The following is an 18,608-nucleotide window of genomic DNA, read 5'->3' as shown; positions in this document are numbered from 1 at the left end:
ACGTTTCTGTAATAATAGGATGGGGCTTAGTGTAAATCACTACAGGGCCATTAAGCAGAAAGATCATTCACACTCTCTCTGTCAATTAAGAGATATCAGATACAGGCAGATATACTGACAAGACATCCCTTTTCATCTGAGAAAATAAGCTTAAGCAATCCCTATACAATCACTCTTTTTCTCAGCAAACTTTCTGGAGCACAGATAAGATCAAAGGCGGCTTTCCCAACCAACAAAGTTATTAAGACCTCAAGGAAAAAGTAATGCTGCAGAAAATCCAGAGCTGTTTGATGGCTTCCTTGATCTGAGGATGGAGACATATGGAGAGGCACGTAGCCACTACCCCAGTACAAAAAGGGCAGCAGCTGCACATGTATCGTAAAAAAACATTTTTTTGGTGAGAAATATGTATTTTCAGGACATTTTTGAATTACTACTTGTTTGGCAGAACAGTTGCCAAACTTAAAAAATGCATATATATTTTTAACTACAGAAAAGCATCCTCATGACATGCAACCAGAAAGCACACCAGTGGTAATGCACTGTGTGCTGAAGTTAAAAGAAAAGGGGACAGGCATTGCCATAAGTTGTTTCACAAGCAAGTGAACTCTGGATCCATTTTCACAAGGAAGACAAACCCCCATCACCAAGATACCAAAAAAAACCCCAATCAGTTCAATTTTATTAGGAATGTCAAGATAACAGACCTATGGAATACATTTTAATTTAATGTTTGTCTTTGTTAGCTGATATAAGAGGCCAAACTGAGCACTAGCGAAAGGAGTCCATTAGAAACAAGGAGCTCCATATGAGCAGACACAGTAAAACTGTTTCCTGTCTATATTTTACCTAGAGCTAACATATAGCATGGATTCTGTAATGTACAAAGAATTTTCAAGAAAATTGCTCCAACTCACTATTCTTCGACTTTCCTCTGTAAAATGTGGTTAAAATGGGCCCAAGGATTCAAAAGCTACTCAGGAGAGACAACAAAGAGACAGAGATGCACAAAGTCAGGATATGAATTTGTTTTCTGAAGCAGTAACAATAAAAAAAGAAAAGGAACAATCTGGGCCAGCAGTTCAAACGATATGACATAAATATCATCTGAAAGTGGTATGCAAATGGCATCTGAACAGGCAAAAGACATTCACGCATGCCACTGAGACTACATTTGTAAAAGCCTTATGTAGAGTACAGTCAAGCTAAAACAAACCACAAGGACCTAATTCATCTTAACTATCATGGCAAGAGCCTCTTCCCCAACACAGTGTGCTCTGACCACCCTACCTGCACTGGAATGACTTAAGGAGAACTCTACCATACCTTGGCAAGGACCTTCGTGGTATCCAAGTTTCCTTAAGAGTCACACCAAAATTGTGCCATTGTTACTTCAGCCATGTAAGGAAAAAAGCTCCATACTTCTAGAAAGAAAACATAGCTCAGGAAAGTATCACTGAAAGGAGAAACTCTGCATTTGAATTGAAGAAACGATAACAGGCGTTACAGCCTGAAAAGTGTGGGAACATAGAGAAGGGAGAGCAGTACACACCTCTGCCTAGGTCAGTCCATAGCTCTCTTCATAGATGTCCAAGAGAACTCAGTGCAGAGAAAGCTATTAGTAAAAAATATTATTACTTAATATTTATGTAGCACTTTCCACCTGGCAATTTTTAAGCAATCAGTACATTAAGTAATTTACCAAGAAAAATAAAAACATACACTGGCATTCTGTGTGATCAGTAGCTTATGCTTTCAAAGGAAAACAAGTCTATTTTATCTTTATTAGATTTAAACTTTAAGGCCTGAATTTACTATACATTATTTACTGTTACATTTTAAATTGGCAGCGAGGTAATCAGTCAGGTCATTAGCTCCAAAATGCATTTAACAGTGCATTTTGCTAATTTCCCATATTAAGAAAACCACAGAAAAACCTGGAGATGTTAACATCTTTTTTATCATTGGTTAAGAACTAACAAGTTAGGGCACTGTAATTGTTGCTTTTTTTTTTTTTTAAAAAAAAACCCTCCCGAAAAATATCCTACCTTCCAGCTTTGCCACCCTGGACTTTTCTCATGCTGATGATGCCCAGTTAATGATTCTCCCTTATTTCAATTTGTCTTTTGAGATCTTTCTTAAATCATTTCCAGCTCCAACAGGGCTTCCTTTTTATGGGTAGCAGCACATGTCAGCTTGGCACAGCTTTCCTCTTACACAAGTGCAAGATGTTTCCTTGTGTTAATACAGGAAGCTATCAAAGACATACTGTGGCTGGATATAAAAGCAGATTCCATAGCACTGGCCATCATTAGCATTTCTAGCCATCAACATTATGCTCATCTGCAAATAACTCTATTGGGACTATGATTTCAAAAATACAGTTTGCATGCTCACTGTGACAGAGCAATTCCTGTATTTCAGATACGTGGTCTCTCTCTCTCTCATGGCCTGCAGGATGAGGGGGCAGCACACCAATTTTTCTTGCTGGTGAATTCAAACAAGAATCTGCTCTTTATGAGACACAATGCAAGCACAGGCAAATATGATGGCTGCATCCACTCAGTTCTGGGGCTTTTTTTAACACATATAATGGGTACACAAATTTAAGTGACATTCAAACTCCTGGCAAGTACCCAACCCACCCCACTGGTAACACAGATGTTGGGCATTTTTGAGTTGGGACATCATGGCAGTGAATCACTGAAAAAAATCAGTGATTCATCCTGTCTTCTTTTCTCCCTTAGCAGTAGGGAGATGGATTTTCAGAGAGGGATAAACTTTCTATTCTCTGAGGTACTGAACATTGAGCAAGGTTGGATATAAGAAAAAGGTAGATAGTTAATCCAAGTAACTCTAGCAGCTCTTCAATATGACATCTTGCTTTTGTGACTTCTTTATTAATCTTAATTGTTAGAAATAAAAACAAGTTATATTGTGTGAGAGCATCTCGTGATTACTATATGTGCTCCCACAAATACAGTGGATACTTTATTTTTCCTTGAAGTTTCCCTTGCAGTTTCATATTTCCTCTATGTTCCATTTGCATCTGGTATTCTCAGATAACTTACACAGCCAGAAATTAAATAATATCTTGAAAATCAAAAGCAGAATTATGAGGCTCAATAGATCAGTAGTAAGTACAGTAAACACTTGACAAAAATACGGAGACAACTGGGGTCTGGAACCAGTCCCATTTTTAACACCTCTAAAGCGTCTGTCTAATTAGGTTCATTTTTTGACAAACAAGAGTGGGATTAGATCAGCATTACAGTTATAGCAGCCACATGACAGAACCTAGACAATTTTGTCAATTTTTAGTCCTATACTGGCCTCTCATTTACAAAGCTCATGGGAGACTACACTACTTCCTCATGAGCATGAATCATTATGTTTACCCACATGTCAGAGTTAACCTACAGCGAAACTGCCATCTTTATAAATACTTCACAACATTTCAAAAATGGCATTCTGTCTGGGAGAAGGAGAGCAAGATCACAGCCCATTTATTCTCCCTCTTTTTTTCCTGGAGGGGAGAAGGGCAAAGTGAAATTCTGTATTTCAGGTAACAGAGACACCATTCCTAACATATTGCAATGTCATATACTGAAAACATGGTCGGTAAACAACAACTGTAAGCCCCTACTTGTTCATATGACAAATATTTCACTGAAAAATGGAGCAACATCAAAAAGCTAGAAAACAAATGGTCATTCTCTGTCAACACTGCAGCTGGTATTCACGCAGGTTTAGATGAATCCACGAGACACTTCTTCAGCGCTTATCCCAGGTGTCAGTTCAGCAAGAAATCTGGCTCCCGATAACCAAAGAGTTTAAAATCACCTTCAAATCGTGCATAGAGGCGTCTTATGTCTCTCTTGCTAATTCCTGAAAAATACCGCTCTACTTTTGTTCTGTTGTACACTGTTATGCCGGGTGGAATGGTGGGGTATGATACCAGGTGGTCTATGCCGGCTGCTTTCAAGATATACGGAGCATCGTCCTCCAGGGTTTCATGGTGTCCAATCACACTGTATGTGATTTCACAGGGAGCGCAAAGTTCCACATATGTTACCCAGTGAATGATGTGGTCACCAAACTGCACATCCAACCATCGGTGATTGGGATCACCGAGGTAGCGCACAAAATCCTCAAACTGCAGCCCTTTGGTCTCTGTGCGGTTCTTTCTGTATTTACGAATGATGCCGGGAGCAATTTCATGCCGGTACCAAGGTTCAAACCGAGGATTGTGCACAAACTTGTCTTTAAATGCAGAAATAAGTCTTTCAAATGGATCTCTAACAATAAAAAACTTGAAGTATAAATTCAGTCTAAACAGAGGAAGAAAAAAAAAGAAATAATTAAGGAACGTGTTTAGCTAAGTGTTTAAATTCTTTTTAGCATATACTTACAAAACATACATAAACTGACCACACACGTGGCAATGTGAATCCTACACTACTTGGACAGTCTAGCAATATTATAATCAATAGGACTAGAAATACAATTTGTGTCTTCTTACTAGCAGTTTTTGTATACGGTACAAAGAGGAAACAGTTTATCCTAGTTTTCACATTTTATTCAACTGGAGGAGATTAGCTTATCTCAGAACATAAACAGGAGATAAAAGATGCTGAAAGCTCCAAATCAAAGGTGTTTTTAATGCCATGTGATTAAGCTCAAAAAGCAAAATACATAAAGACAAGGGGAAAAGTCCCTTGGTGCAGCTAAATGCATAGAGAGGGCTGCATTTTTCACTGGCAGGCAATAAGACAAATTGCTGCTTAAGTAAAAAAAAAATCTATTTACTATTTTGTCATGCTTTCAGTAATGGCTGACAACATCACTGAAACATGAGACTACAGTTTTCAACAGAATTTCACATTATTATTGTGATACTGTAATATGTAATATTCTGTAGTCAGAGATTAAAATAAATTGAAAACAACGTTTACCTCAGTAAATAGCCGAAAAAGGAGATTGAGAGCCCAGCCCCCACTGAAATAAGTGGATGGACTCTTTCCAGCCTCTACAAGCACTTAAATCAGTCTTCAGGTTCTCCTGGCTTACTCCTAGCCAGGCAGGGCTAAAGGTTAGCAAACTAGATCAACAAATCCACACCATACCCTCTCTCTACACTTAAATTCTCTGATAAATTCAGAATTCCCAACCAATCCCATGTTATGCATCTCCAGCACAGCTTCTGTCATAAGCTGAATGCAACAACCCAAATCATAATGGCATTCAACTTCAAATATCCTAACGATGGCTCATGCTGCAGATGAACAGTTACTTTTATGCAGGGCTATTCACAGGGAGGGAGAACACATCCACGTTCTCAAGAACTTAGTGTCAATCTCTTCTCTTGCACAGTATCAACACAAGTGACTCCAACTCCACAGGTACTGCTGTGATAAATGTATTTGTGCCACTGCATGCAACAAACCTTGCACTGAGCTCTACTGGCAGCTGACACATGTATAAGGGGCTGACTCTTCAAAATGGCTTAATACACACAACCCCCCTGTAAGCACATATTTACAAGTGTCCACTGCCATCTTATGTCCTGTTCTCTCCATGTTGCCACCCCTCACAGGGATTATATATGGTATAGGCTCTAGTAGAGATGAGAGCAGAGAGAGTTAAAAATCTAGTCAAAGTAATGTAGAAGGTTCTACTGCAGAGTAGTTTTTCAGCTCTGAAAATAACTAGAAGCATCCAAACAGGAAGACAAAGTGGTTCAGCTGAACAGACAATACTGTCAGGCTAAGAAGCACTAACATTTCAAATCTAATTAGTTCAATCCCAGTAAGTCTGCCTGCAGTGACAATCTTGCCTGTAAGCAGTAATCATCCAAGGCATCATCCATCCTTATCATCCAAGGCATCAGGATGGACCTTCCAACTAAACCTTCCCTTCTGAAAGCCAACTATCTAACAATTACGTATGCATTGAACTATGGAAACCCTATATGCAGAGGGAGTTGGCTGGCTCACCTATCTGTATCACAAATTACACTGGTGTTCTCTTTCAAAGCCAGGAGAAAAGTAGACACAGCAACATCTGTGAGGATAATGGAATAGTGCTATAATACAACTGGTGGAGCAGAAATCCTGCTGTCCTCAATTCCAGGTGGAGACTTCAGCTGTACCCCTGACTGCTCGTACCACCACTGACTCCAAACTCTGCCCACACCCACTGGAAGCCACCACTTACCGTTTTTTAATTTCAGAGTCACTGAAAGAGGACAAACGTGGAAGGCCATTCTTCTCATGATCATGTACAATATTTTCTGGGATCTCTTCTATGGAAGAAAATGCCCCTAGACAAATCAAATCAGAGAGCAAGTTATTCTTTCAAGGGAAGAAAACAGTGAGTAAAAGCAAGCGTGTGTGCCTTTGGCTGACACATTTATGTCTTTCTCTTTTCTGTATTCTTACCATTTACGGTTACTATGTGTAAAACTGTTAAATTATGAGAGATTCTGACTGCAAAGCTAGAACCTGTTGAAATTCTTTAGGGTATGTGACATCAAGATCCAAGACCACGTCTGCATTTCCCCATCCTGAACCTCCAAATAACTACTTATGTATTTGGATGTAAATTACTCCCCCTCAACTATCAGTCCTGCCTGCTGAAACCACCCAAAGAGGAGAAAGTTGGGTCAACTGCAGCAGTAGCCTTCATCAGCAGATACTGGTACACTGGCAGCTTAAGGCAGAAGAGACAAGTGTTTACGTAGAAACAATTTTCTATCATTATCTGACATGACTGAACTAGGAAGCTCAAGGTGAAAAGTTCCCTGCTGTTAAGACATGAGTTATCCTCCACTCAGTGTAGCCAATACATCCCTGCCTGTCCTGAGGCATTCTTCGTGTGTTATCTCCGACATGCTGATAAGAAGAGTAGGTACTTCTAATGCACTCACATGATTTCATATTTAGTACTTTCTTTGTGTGTGGCTTTCATAGGTATTATGACATATGCATGCACATAGATATAGGCATATTTCTGCTCAATTTTTACCTCCCATCCATATATCAAAGATGAAACTAATATTAAAGTTTTTAAACACATACTCCTTGCTACAAAGGTCTTTCTGAGGGACACAGTTCATTTGCCAATTTGTGACTGTTTCCTTCTCTCTGGGTGCACAAACTAGTTCACATAAGGTACAGAAAACAAAAACTCAGGTGCAGAGCTGGCTGTTTGCAGGGTGCTTCTAACAAGAAAGCTGGGTTTACAATGTTCAGGTTTTGCCTAGATCTTGGAAATTATGCCACCTGCAAAACAACAGGAGGACATCAACTGACGCAAATATCTGTAGCAAATTCACTGCCCTGGTCAACAGAGAGGCAAGATGGTCTCATGTCAAACAAGGGTGTGTTAAATATGGTCATGTTAAGTTTACATATACAGATAGTGGTACAGCACAAAACCCTGAGGAAATGTGTTATTTTTATTGGCATACCAAGCTACTAGAAGAGGATGGTAGGCTACATGTAGACAGGCAGTGTTCACCTTGTAGATAATTTTTGAAACACACTAGTCCCTTTACTCCTTTTTTTACAGTCTTTTATAACATACCTTTGTTGACCAAACTATTGCCTTAAGCACCTCAGAATCTTCATAATTCTTATAATGGTTCACTGATAGAACATACACAAGATTTCAGCAGTACAGACTAACAGCAGTTGCCAAGTTTTAAGTAGCTTTCCTCATGGCTAAAAAACTCTAATTAAAGTCAGTGGCCTTTAGTAGAAATTTCTTATTATTGTTAATTAGGAATTATGACACCTTGTAATACTTTCAAATTTTATAAATTAGTGCCACCCCTTCAAAGATAAGAAACCTGCCTACCACATGCATGTGGGTACTCCATCATGACTCAAATCCCTTTTGAGCCAAGTAAAACAATATTTATTTTCACAGAAAAAACAGGTCTATCTTATTTTAAAGGGATGTTTTGAAAGGACTAGAAGCAACTGTGATGAATGAAAGGCTGAAATTGAGTATCAGTGTACAGAAATGCAGAAAGAATCCATTTTTGTGTTGCTCCAATTAGACCAATTCTGTTCTCTCTTCCTCCTCCTCAAAGAAACCCACACACCCCCAGCAGAGTAGATACCATTTAAAACAATCAAGACTTTTTTCCACTGAGTGTTGCCCACTTTTGGCGTCTGACAAAACAGGATCTTGTGCTTGTCACACACAAATATTCGGTCCAAGACGAATTTGGAAACTGCAGTGTGAGAAAGATCTCTCAATGCAGTGTCTCTGCAGATGTTCCTGAGAAGCTCAAGTCTTTCCATATGAACCAGGGGCTGGCGGATCAGATTTCCAGAAAAAGCTTTTCCAGTTGGCTTTATGAAATGCAGAGGGGAAAGAAAAACAAAAGTGAAAGAATTTAGTTTTCAGATCAAATTCTAAAAAGCCCCAAGTAGTGCACCCTAATGACCCCCAGATTCACAATTAAAACAATGCTATGTATTAACTAAAGGAGCAGCCCACAGTTCTTCCTGTCCTTCCTGTGCTGCTGCTGTTGGTTCTGTACTTGTTGCTTCATATCTTAACTCATTAGGTAGTAGGATACAGTAGTAAGAGCTTTTCCATACAATAATTTAAGTCTGCTGCAGAGCAGGAGGGTCTTATCTGTGTGCATAAAACATGCCTTGACCAAATACTGGAACTCCGACAAAGCTTCAACAGCCCCAAGGAAAGCTTCTGAGGAGTTGAGGACAGGAATTTCAACATAAATTATGCTTTAAACTCTGAGGAGTTGGGGCTGACCCCTGGTGTGATTCTTGGGGATGTCCTGTGTAGGGCTAAGAGTTGGACTCATGAACCTTGTGGGTCCCTTCCAACTCAGAATATTCTGTGATTCTGTGACCCATGTGTCTGGAAAAGAATTTAGGATAAAAGTTCTGTGTTGCTTTCTAGCACCTGTAGGCATTCAGTGTTTCCATTTATCCAAGTTGAAATAAAATTAAGTGGACAATGAGCATCAGTGCTTACTGTGGCAAATAAGTAGGCAGGATACCTCTCCCCAAAGATGAATGAACTGTTTCATATGTCTCATTTTTCTGAGACTAAGATAGGAGCCACAACCACCTCTTGCTGTACAATTAACGGGGAGAGAGGAAAAAGAAGATTCTCTGATTAAGAAGTGATGGGAAATTTTAAATTTCTACTGACAAATTTTCACCCTTCCACTAACTGATTCACATAGTTGGCAATCCCCAATATCAATACAGACTAGAGGATGAACTGATTGAGCGCAACCTTGTTGAGAAGGACTTGGGGATACTGATGAATGAAAAATTGGATACGTGCTGGCACTGCATACTTGCAGCCTGGAAAGCCAAACACATCCCAAACCACATAAAAAAGCAGTGTGGCCATCAGGTCAAAGGAGATGATTCTCCCCCTCTGCTCTACTGCCACCTGGAGTACTGCATCCAGCCCTGGGGCCCCAACATAGCAAAGACATACACCGGTTAGAAAAGGCCCAGAGGAAGGCCATGAAGATGGTCAGAGGGACAGAGCACCTCTCCTATGAAGACAGGCTGTGAGAACTGGGCTTGTTCAGCCTGGAGAAAAGAAGGCTCCAGGGAAACCTCACTGCAGCCTTTCAATGCTTACAAAGGGTTTATAAGAAAGATAAAGAGATACTTTTTTCCAGACCTTTAGTGACAGGACAAGGGATAATGGTTTACAACTAAAAGAAGATAGGTTTAGATTAGACATTTAGAAATTTTTTCCTACAAGGGGGAAGCATTGGAACAGGTTGCTCAGAGAACCTGTGGATGCCTCATCCGTGGAAGTGTTCAAGGCCAGGTTGGATGGGGCTTTGAGCAACCTGGTCTAGTGAAAGGTGTCCCTGCCCATGGCAGGGGTGTTTGGACTATATGGTCTTCAAAGGTCCCTTCCAACCCAAACCATTCTGTGATTCTAAAATTTTAGGCAGTGTCCAAGCTATAGATGAAAAAAAAATGGTTTTGCTTTTTGTCCCAATACTCCTTAAGGAAAAAATAATCTCATTTTACTTTTTTTGTTTGTCACTCTTCTCCAAGAATGTAATCTGAACAGTTTGTCAGATTGTTTATCTTTCAAAACAATTCCTTTTGCATGCAACTAGAATTAATGCTGTTATTCTACATTTCATGCTGCCAGGAATTCAAGAGGGAATAGTTTTAGATCCAGGAACCTTATTATCCTCTTCCATACAAGTAAAGGAAGATATTAAAACTGACTACACAGATCTGCCAGTCTTCCACTGAACAAAGTGTTTTTTCCAAACCTAAATTTCATGGGTTTTATGTATGAAAGCAAAAAGTGTCACATTTATATAGCTAACCTACCTTCTGTGCTGCATCACAAAAATACTTTAAACATAAGATGACTTATGTCATTAAGGTACCAATGCAAAAAAAGTTGGATTTTGCCCACTGTGCAACTGGTCTCAAATTTACATTTGCATAAGGGATTTTCAGAGTTTCCTTGTCAATTAGCAAGTACTACTTTATTGCTGAAGGCACAGAACTATGCATCTAAAGGATTAACTTGTATTGATTACTATTGTGTTCACAATCTACTTTGGAAAAATGCTGAAATGGAAAGCACGAAGAGCATAAAACATGAAAAAGAAATAGAGACTGGTAAAAAGAAAACAGAGAGTTTTGGCAGAGGACTAAGAGAATAGACAAGATAAAGGCTTGCCCTCAACAGCCACAAACCTGATGGTTATGGCAAGGCAGAATACAAGTAATCCAAAACTGGGCCATTATATTAAAAAAAATGACAAAAAATTAACAAAAATTACTCTCCTGACTTGATAAAGGAGTACTGTAACAATTTTCTCCTAGAAATGGAAACACGGTAAGTTGAATCATTCAGATGAAACAAAACAGCAGGTTACTGAAACAAACTAGCTTTGTGAAGTTAAAATGAATTCTGTCGGCTCTATCTAAATAGAACAGTTGGAAAATAATTCATGTCTAGCAATTCATTTTAACAACAGGAAGTCCTTAATCTCTTATTTTCGCCTACTCTTTAATACATGTAACCCATATCTCAACAGCATGCACCTGGAATTCTTCAGGCCAATGTTTTTCCTCCGGCACATGTACCTCCTCCACTTTTGTCACAGCTGTCAGTATCAATGACTCTTGCCTGACACCGTAGCCTAAAGAAGGAAGACAGATAAGAGCATTACAGAAGGTGAGGGGAAGGCAACTACTTCTGCTTTACCGCTAACACAAATGAACATTACTTTCTGTATTAAGCTTACAAAACGTTAGGATTTGTTTCTGCATGGAAAGGTATTGGACAACACACGAGACAGACTATGAATATTTTAAAGGACGCACACCGTAGGAATTTTGGATGCAATTTCAGCTGAGTTTTACCAAACATGCCCATCATCTTTTACTTGGGATCTTTTTCTTGTTTGGTTTTTTTTAAAACAAATTGTGCAGAGACATTGAAATCTTGAATTCAAATGTTGCAGTTGACAGACAATTTGGTACAATTACATGGACTTGTGTGTAGCTTTTTGTTTTTCAATAAACTTCCCAGAGCACGTCCAAATAAAAAACTTAATAAGGTTTCTCTCTCCCTTATTATTAGTAGATAGGTTTCTTCTGCTGTAAACTCCTACACTTATCAGAAGAAAAGTGTCATTAAGGACCACCTTTTATTTCTGTGGTGCTCTAAGTAAATACCTCTAACCAGCAATAAAGATCCCCTCTTCCCTTATTACTGGAATGATGGCCTTCCTTAGACCATTAAGTACCCTTAATAACAAACTTAGCTGATACTCTTGTCTCTTTTAGTGATTTTAGGTCAGCTAATATTTTGAGACCAAATTAAAGCATGTAAGGCAAGAACCCTTTTCATCTTTTGCATTTGGTATGGTACAGAAAAACTGAAAAATAACACAAGGCTGTAGCTTCAGTCTACACAGTGCAGAAAGATCAAAAATAATTTCAAGCAGATTTCTCTTGTTACAAAGCAATAAATTATTTCTCCCTGAAAATTTCTGTACATCCACATTGGACTTCTTTTCCCTTCATACATCTTCTTCAATGAATAATGTTTCTTCGTCTGCATCCACAGGGGCTTACTGTTTTATGGCTGAGAAAATATGTGTACTCCCTGTGTTCTCTACTTAAGGGAGTACTCTACTCTGCCTACACTGGATTTTAACAAAAGGCATGCATGGAGAAACAAGTTAATGTAAGCATACAAGTTATGTAAGCATACAGCCAATCAGATACTGTAATTACTGTTGTGCGCAGACTTACTTCATGGCATTCTTTTGTAAAATAATTTGATTCAGTGGAAGAGCAGGTCAGGTATTTTCATTATCATTGTGTAAAAGCATGCCTGCAGATGCTACTAGTGATGATGGACAGAAACTTCCTCTTTCTCACTAAGAAGTTCCTATTGTTCATGCTACCCAAGACATCGGTAAAAGGCTTAAGCAAAAGAACACTGATTCCTTGATCATCTGCCAGTTTTCTTCTATCTGCTAAAAAGATACATCCAAATAAGGAAAATTTCTGACAAGCCATAGTTTATTTAGTCTGGAAGAGTTTCTCCAGGATTTGCCATCCTGTTTGGACTTCCTCCAAAATTCTGTTGGTATATTCAGAGTACATCCCTTTATTAGTTCTATTACAAGCACTGGTATCTCCAATACATACATACACGTAACCACACTCATGCCTTTGCAGGGCAAGCTTGAGAGTTTATACATTTTCTGCTCAGAGAACTATTCAAAAAGGGAGGAAGATTCAGTATAGAGAAAAAAAAAAGAAAAATGGGCAAGCCAAGGTAATAAAAAGCAAGTAAATGCAGAGGGTATAATCTAATAATTTATTTTTTTAAAAATACATTTTAATCTTCTTGACAAATTCTGGAGGAAAGGACCACTCAACGAATAAGTGAACTGTGAAACAAGACTTGGTATAGAATGAAATACTGGAAGATACAACTACATAACATAAAGCCAGCTGATTTGCAGATGTGCTAGGGCTCAAAAACAGTTGGGTCCAAGAAAAGCTAAGTTAGCCTACAGTTCTCCTCTGGAAGACTTTCTGAACACATCTCCAAATAGTGGCACGCTGTCTATAGAGGTACACTTGATATATTTATCCAGTTACATAATATGTTATCAAGTTACTGAAACATGGCACCAGTGATGTCAGCGCTTCAAAAATTACACATTTTTTCACATGTCTTAGGAAGATACAGAAACACAAATCTCTTAAGGCTGTCATATCATCACCTTCACCCAAAACTCTCTGTAGGATGACTTTGTAACAGCAGCTGCTTAGCAGACTGAAAACTGTGCTGTGTGGTGTCATCAAATGGCTTAAATTCCTCATCAGCTTAATAACATCTGGGCTACTTAAGCTAAGCAAAAGCCCATAAGCTGTTTGCAAGTCAAACAGCAGAGGATAACACTGAATGCAAGAAGCAGGGCAGAGGTGGCTACACAGAGTGCACTGCAAAGGAAATAAAACTTTCCACAAGTTTTACACAATACCTCAGTCACAAGACAAGCAGCCACCAAAGGACAGAAACTAATATCACGTGAAATGAACTCTTCAATACCTTGTGAGTCTCCTTTGACTTTAAGCAGGTAATTGTGCTCTCTTGTTTTGCACATGACATCCACCCCTAGTAGATCATGCTACTGAAACTAAATGTACTTGAAAAAGCTGACCTAAAAGTCAGTACTTGCAAACATGATCCCTTCTGTTCATAAACACCAAAGAAAAGACATGATGTTAGTTTTCCAGAATTATACCAAGAAAAGCAGGAACCAAATATCAGCTCTGTCACTTCTAGAAACTTAGTTGTTCTGTTCTCAGTCCTACTGAAAAGTGGTAAACATGTTAAGAGCTACTTTTCACAGAAAAGAGTATTTGTGTGAAACACTACTCAATTTTCTGTTTCACATCAAAGTTGAACTTACCATCTGGGTCTTTAAAAGTCAACGTGATAAACTTGCTAGCAACCATGAACATGAATATCACCCAAAAGCATGCAGCTAGCAGCAGCCACTGGTGGTGCATGTTGTCAGGCATGAGCCATATAAAGTTGATGCTTCCTGTATGAAAGAGGAAAGATTGACACATTAATTATTTTTGTCCCAGTTTAGAAAAATACTTTCCATAACCAAAATGCAAAAACTCTAATGTGCATGTATGTCATAAAACATAGCAGTAGATTTCACTTTTTACTTTGTGCCTATTCAGCTGGGTTTTCAACCAGCGTTAAGGCTGAGGCAATGTAACTACCAGCTGCTATCAAAGGGAGGCTTCGCTCCTCCTTCACCCCTACATACACATTCCCAGCCCCCTCCCTGTGCTGGCAATAGCACTGTCTATTCTCTCTGGGGAGACAGATCGGTGAAACCCCTGATTTTTTTACAGCATAGTTTATTTTTCCATTGAGGTAAGAAAGACAGGTCATTGTAGGAAAGGCAGGGAGAATGAAGAAAGCTGCGCTCTCAGTGCTAGATGTGACATTAACACTGTACTTGGTTATCCCAAGTCACCTCAGGACATATAACACTAAGAACCATCCACGCAAATAATAAAAAGGGTTTCCTTGCAGCAGTGCCTCCTACCTGTAGCTGCATCCCTGCAGGTAAGCCTCACAGACAGGACTTCCCCAGGACAGCAGGAAGAGCTACCCAAACAATTGAGACTGCAGATTTAATGTGCAAAGAAACCACCCACAGGAACTGACAGAATCCAAGCAGAGCGAATATGAGGATACTGCACAGTATTATGAATGTAGCATTTACCCTGCCTCGCAGCTTTAAAGTCTGCTGTACTGCTCTAAGCACTTCTATCTTGATTTTTCAAACTGTAACCCTAATAAATTATTTTTTTATTATTAGAAGTTAAGATTAAATATAAGGAAACCCACGACAAAAAAGTCCCCAGCCATTAAGAGAAATGTATAATTTTAAGCTACATCTTTCACTGAATTTCCAGCTTCTGATGGGCAATACACACAGGGACTGCCACCAAGTATCTGTGAAAGCTCCACTGCAAAAAAACTCCAACAACCCACAACAAAAACCTAACAGCAAACATCATCACTTACATACCAAAACCTGAGACTTCTCAGGTTTGAATATTTATCCTGCAAAAATACAGCACCATTGTCTCTATTGTTGCTGCAGAGACAGACACCTGAGGGTCTGAACTCAGGTGCTGGAAAGTTAAAATGTAAGTGAATGCTTCCTTTTGAGGACACATGCAACACAACATCAAAACACTTAACCAAAGGGGATCTAATACAAAAAAATCTCATACAATGACATCCTCACAACAATCCCGTGAGATTTGTGTTTGTAGCCTCAGGAAGAACAAAAATCCAAAATCACGCATGCAACTATCAATAGGATCAAACTCACTCCTAAAGTAGCCACATGCAATTTCTATACAGCCATTTGAGTGAATTACCAGGGAATAAGCCATATGCCCTCATTCCCATTTAAGATGCTAAAAATGTGCTGATTAATACTTCTAAGGAAATTTATATTGAGTTTTTCAGTCATATACCAGTATTCCACCTTCTTTGTGCCCACAAAGCTTCAGTAACAGAAGTAAGCCTGGTTTTGACGTTGTTTCAGCATGTCCATCTGCAACATCAGTACTACTGCTACAGGTGCCAATCACTTTTCCAACTAGCTTTTGCCTTCCAGCAATGCAAATGTTTCCAGGAAGGGTTCTCACTGTAGCAGACAGAAGTGAAATGTCTTCAGGGTATGTTGAAAGCCTGTGCAGGCAGACAAGCAGATCAAAACAGATTTAGGACCAGAAGGATGTATGCAAAACGGGTAAGAAGAGGAAAAGAACAGAATATCACAAATAAAAAAAAAATCATAATTTTTAGCAAGGATGGCAGTGTTCAGGCCTAATTTTATTTTCTCAGCTTGGTTTTTGAAAGATCCTTTTTTTCCTCCTCTTTTATGGTTTCATTCTCCTATAAGCACCACACTTGGGTAAAAAGATGCATCAACTGTCTTTTGGACAATTACAGGTGCTGTGACTTCCATGAAGACAACGTTTGTCATCGCCTGTTTTCTGATGCAATTCCCCAACTGCCAGTTGAGTGTGCATGAATTCCAGAGGACTGACCTGTTTCCAGCTAAGTAGTTCAAAAGTTATTCTCTAACTACCACTGCACTTGTACAAAACTTGCCCTAAGATTCATGCTGACAACCACTAGGTCTCAAAGGCCCTCATTTTTCAGTCTGCCATGACATCCACTATCTCCCACTTTAAGCACTGATATTTATCTTTCAGAAGTAATGATCATTTGAAAAATTTTCCAACTCTCACAGATGAGGGAAATTTAGATCAGATATCAAGACACAAAAATGTAGTAATGACATTTTTGCTTTTTAGGTAGCTCTGCTAAAACCATGAGAACCGTTCAACACTCAAAAAACAACGGAACCTCAGTTCAAGGCAGCAGACTGACAGAAGCTTTAAGAGGACACTCTGCAGGAGGAAATTTCTTTCTAACCATCAGCTATGGGCTTTTCAGACATATAATGAAAGGTCTGGGCCAGTCCTTTCTATCCAACTCAGTATATTTGTTCTGCATTAAGAAGGGTAGAAACGGCCTCCAACATTCATAGCATCCCTGCTAGTCTGCCCACTTTTATAATGGTGATGGATGCATACCATTCAGTAAGGCCTATTGATCTATATCCCCTTATGTAATTTACGTATTGGATTTGTAAGAAATTGCGTTAAATGACATGGGAAAAGCAATTAGCATACACAGGACTGTGCTGCCAGGTCCTGTGCTGTAGGGATAGAACATTTCAGCCAAAATCACCCAGAAGCATCTCCGGACTCAGAGAGCAGAAAGGGAGTAGAATTGCAGTCACATCCATAACCACCACCACTATTACCCTTCAATATGTTGATGCTGAGAGAAAAATGTAAAGCAGCTTTGTCTACTTTTTTTTTTTATGCACACAGCAACTCTGCAACCATACTTATCAAAGTAATAGTCTTGTCAGAGGATCTCTCATTATGCAACTACAATGCCTGGCACCGCTACTCCCTTCCACCATCCTACACTACATCTGTATCAGCAGCTTATCACCAATCTCAAGAAGCTGGACTATTCAAAATTATATATAGGAGTACCTCAACCATTACACTCACTTAAATGCAATGATCAGTATTTTTAAATAATGTGTTTATGTCTCCCTTTCTCTACCTTCTTTAATATTTTTATTGTTTTCACATAGGGTAATTGCACTTCCTGCTTTATTCTGATATTACTGTATTTCTGTTGCCTCTCCTGTTATTTATTTTCTAGTGAATACATGTACTAGCTACTGTTTTTTCTCTGTAATAGTTTCCTTCTGCTTTCAAAAGTGTCTGTTACTTCTTGTTGTCTAAAACATTTTTTTCTTTACAAGCAGAAGAAGCAAAAAATATGTTGAAAGTGTAGTCCATTTGGTCACAATGAAATACACAGTGAGTTTTCCAGTTACTCCTTCTCCCGCTTATTACAATTCTACACTTTTTAGGAGCACAAGATCCCCAAAACTCCTCTCTCCATCCATTCCTCTGTCCTTCCCTCTCAGGGCTACTTAGCACAAATTGTCACATAACCCTCAGGTTAGCCAGATGCCAGTTTTGCAGGAGAAAAAAATGTTACCGCAAACACAAACAAGAACCAAAGATCAAGACACAGAGTTGCAGGCTTGACCCATGGCTCACGAGTAACCTGCTACCTCAAATAAACACTCATACTTTGCCAAAGACTGCTGTCTTCATGGGAATGATGGGATAAAGTGCAGAACATTTAACATTAAAACTCGGTGCATGGTCTCTGCTCTGCAGCTTGTGCTGCTTGGACTGGGGCTCCTTGGCAGGACAGTGCCTGAGGTAATCATGACTGGCAGCAGCATGCCAGTAGTCCCAAACTCCCAACTCCTTGCCCATCTGCACGTGACTAATGATGTAATTTCAAATGGAACTGGTAATAAAGGCCGAACAACAGCTAGCTGGGATAACTAATCCATTTTCATCAATGTCTCCTTTGTGTTATCTTAGAGGTGAGAGATCTGGCCAATTTATTACACTTTAAAAAAATCTTGGATCAAAATCTGTCACACAGGCTCCTTTGGCAAGTCGTGTGGTGCAACTAAACAATGTTACATTATACCAGGCCTTTCTGGAAACTGGTAATTTCCTAAGGTTTTTCTCCTCCCGACGGCACGAACAGGCTCGTGGCTCTGCTCTTCCAGCTCCTGCTGGAGAGGGGAGCCCTCCCTGCGCACGCACAGGTCACCTGTCAGCGGGATGGGAACCAACTATGGGAGCAGCAGCGCCTGCACCGCTGCGTGACCCACCTCGGCCCGGGGCAGGCTCGGGAACGGGACCCTCCTCCACCCCAGCACGCCGTGCCCTGTCTGACAGACACCAGCTCCCACTCCAGCGGGCACCCCACGCTCTTCACAGCCGGGAACGGCAGCAGCTCCTCTTTCCCCAGCGTCGGAGCTTCCTGGGGGCTCCACTCATTCCATAAACACAAGGGGGTCCCCCCCAGGA

At 39.7% G+C, this 18,608-nt stretch overlaps 1 protein-coding gene across 6 annotated transcripts in view; it reads right to left on the bottom strand.

The window, feature by feature from the left end:
• Nucleotides 1–1,764: 1,764 nt before the first annotated feature.
• Nucleotides 1,765–18,608, bottom strand: part of CHST10 (carbohydrate sulfotransferase 10) — a 17,463-nt gene continuing 619 nt past the window's right edge. The window contains exons 2-7 of one of the 6 annotated variants that reach the window (XM_032678691.1): nt 15,719–15,804; nt 13,985–14,121; nt 11,088–11,185; nt 8,129–8,363; nt 6,217–6,322; nt 1,765–4,331 (exon numbers count right to left, since the gene is read on the bottom strand). In XM_032678691.1, coding sequence (XP_032534582.1) covers nt 3,794–4,331; nt 6,217–6,322; nt 8,129–8,363; nt 11,088–11,185; nt 13,985–14,096 — 1,089 coding nt within the window. In that variant the 5' untranslated portion in view covers nt 14,097–14,121; nt 15,719–15,804 and the 3' untranslated portion in view covers nt 1,765–3,793. Of the gene's footprint in view, nt 4,332–6,216; nt 6,323–8,128; nt 8,364–11,087; nt 11,186–13,984; nt 14,122–14,641; nt 15,459–15,587; nt 18,353–18,608 lie in introns of those variants that run through there. The other 5 variants (XM_032678692.1, XM_032678696.1, XM_032678690.1 and 2 more) reach the window with 5 other exon arrangements.

This window comes from Chiroxiphia lanceolata, chromosome 2, assembly GCF_009829145.1.
Source record: "Chiroxiphia lanceolata isolate bChiLan1 chromosome 2, bChiLan1.pri, whole genome shotgun sequence".
NCBI classification, from domain to species: domain Eukaryota; kingdom Metazoa; phylum Chordata; class Aves; order Passeriformes; family Pipridae; genus Chiroxiphia; species Chiroxiphia lanceolata.
The sequence above is the reverse complement of the archived record's forward strand: the minus strand, read 5'-3'. Positions and strand labels throughout refer to the sequence as shown.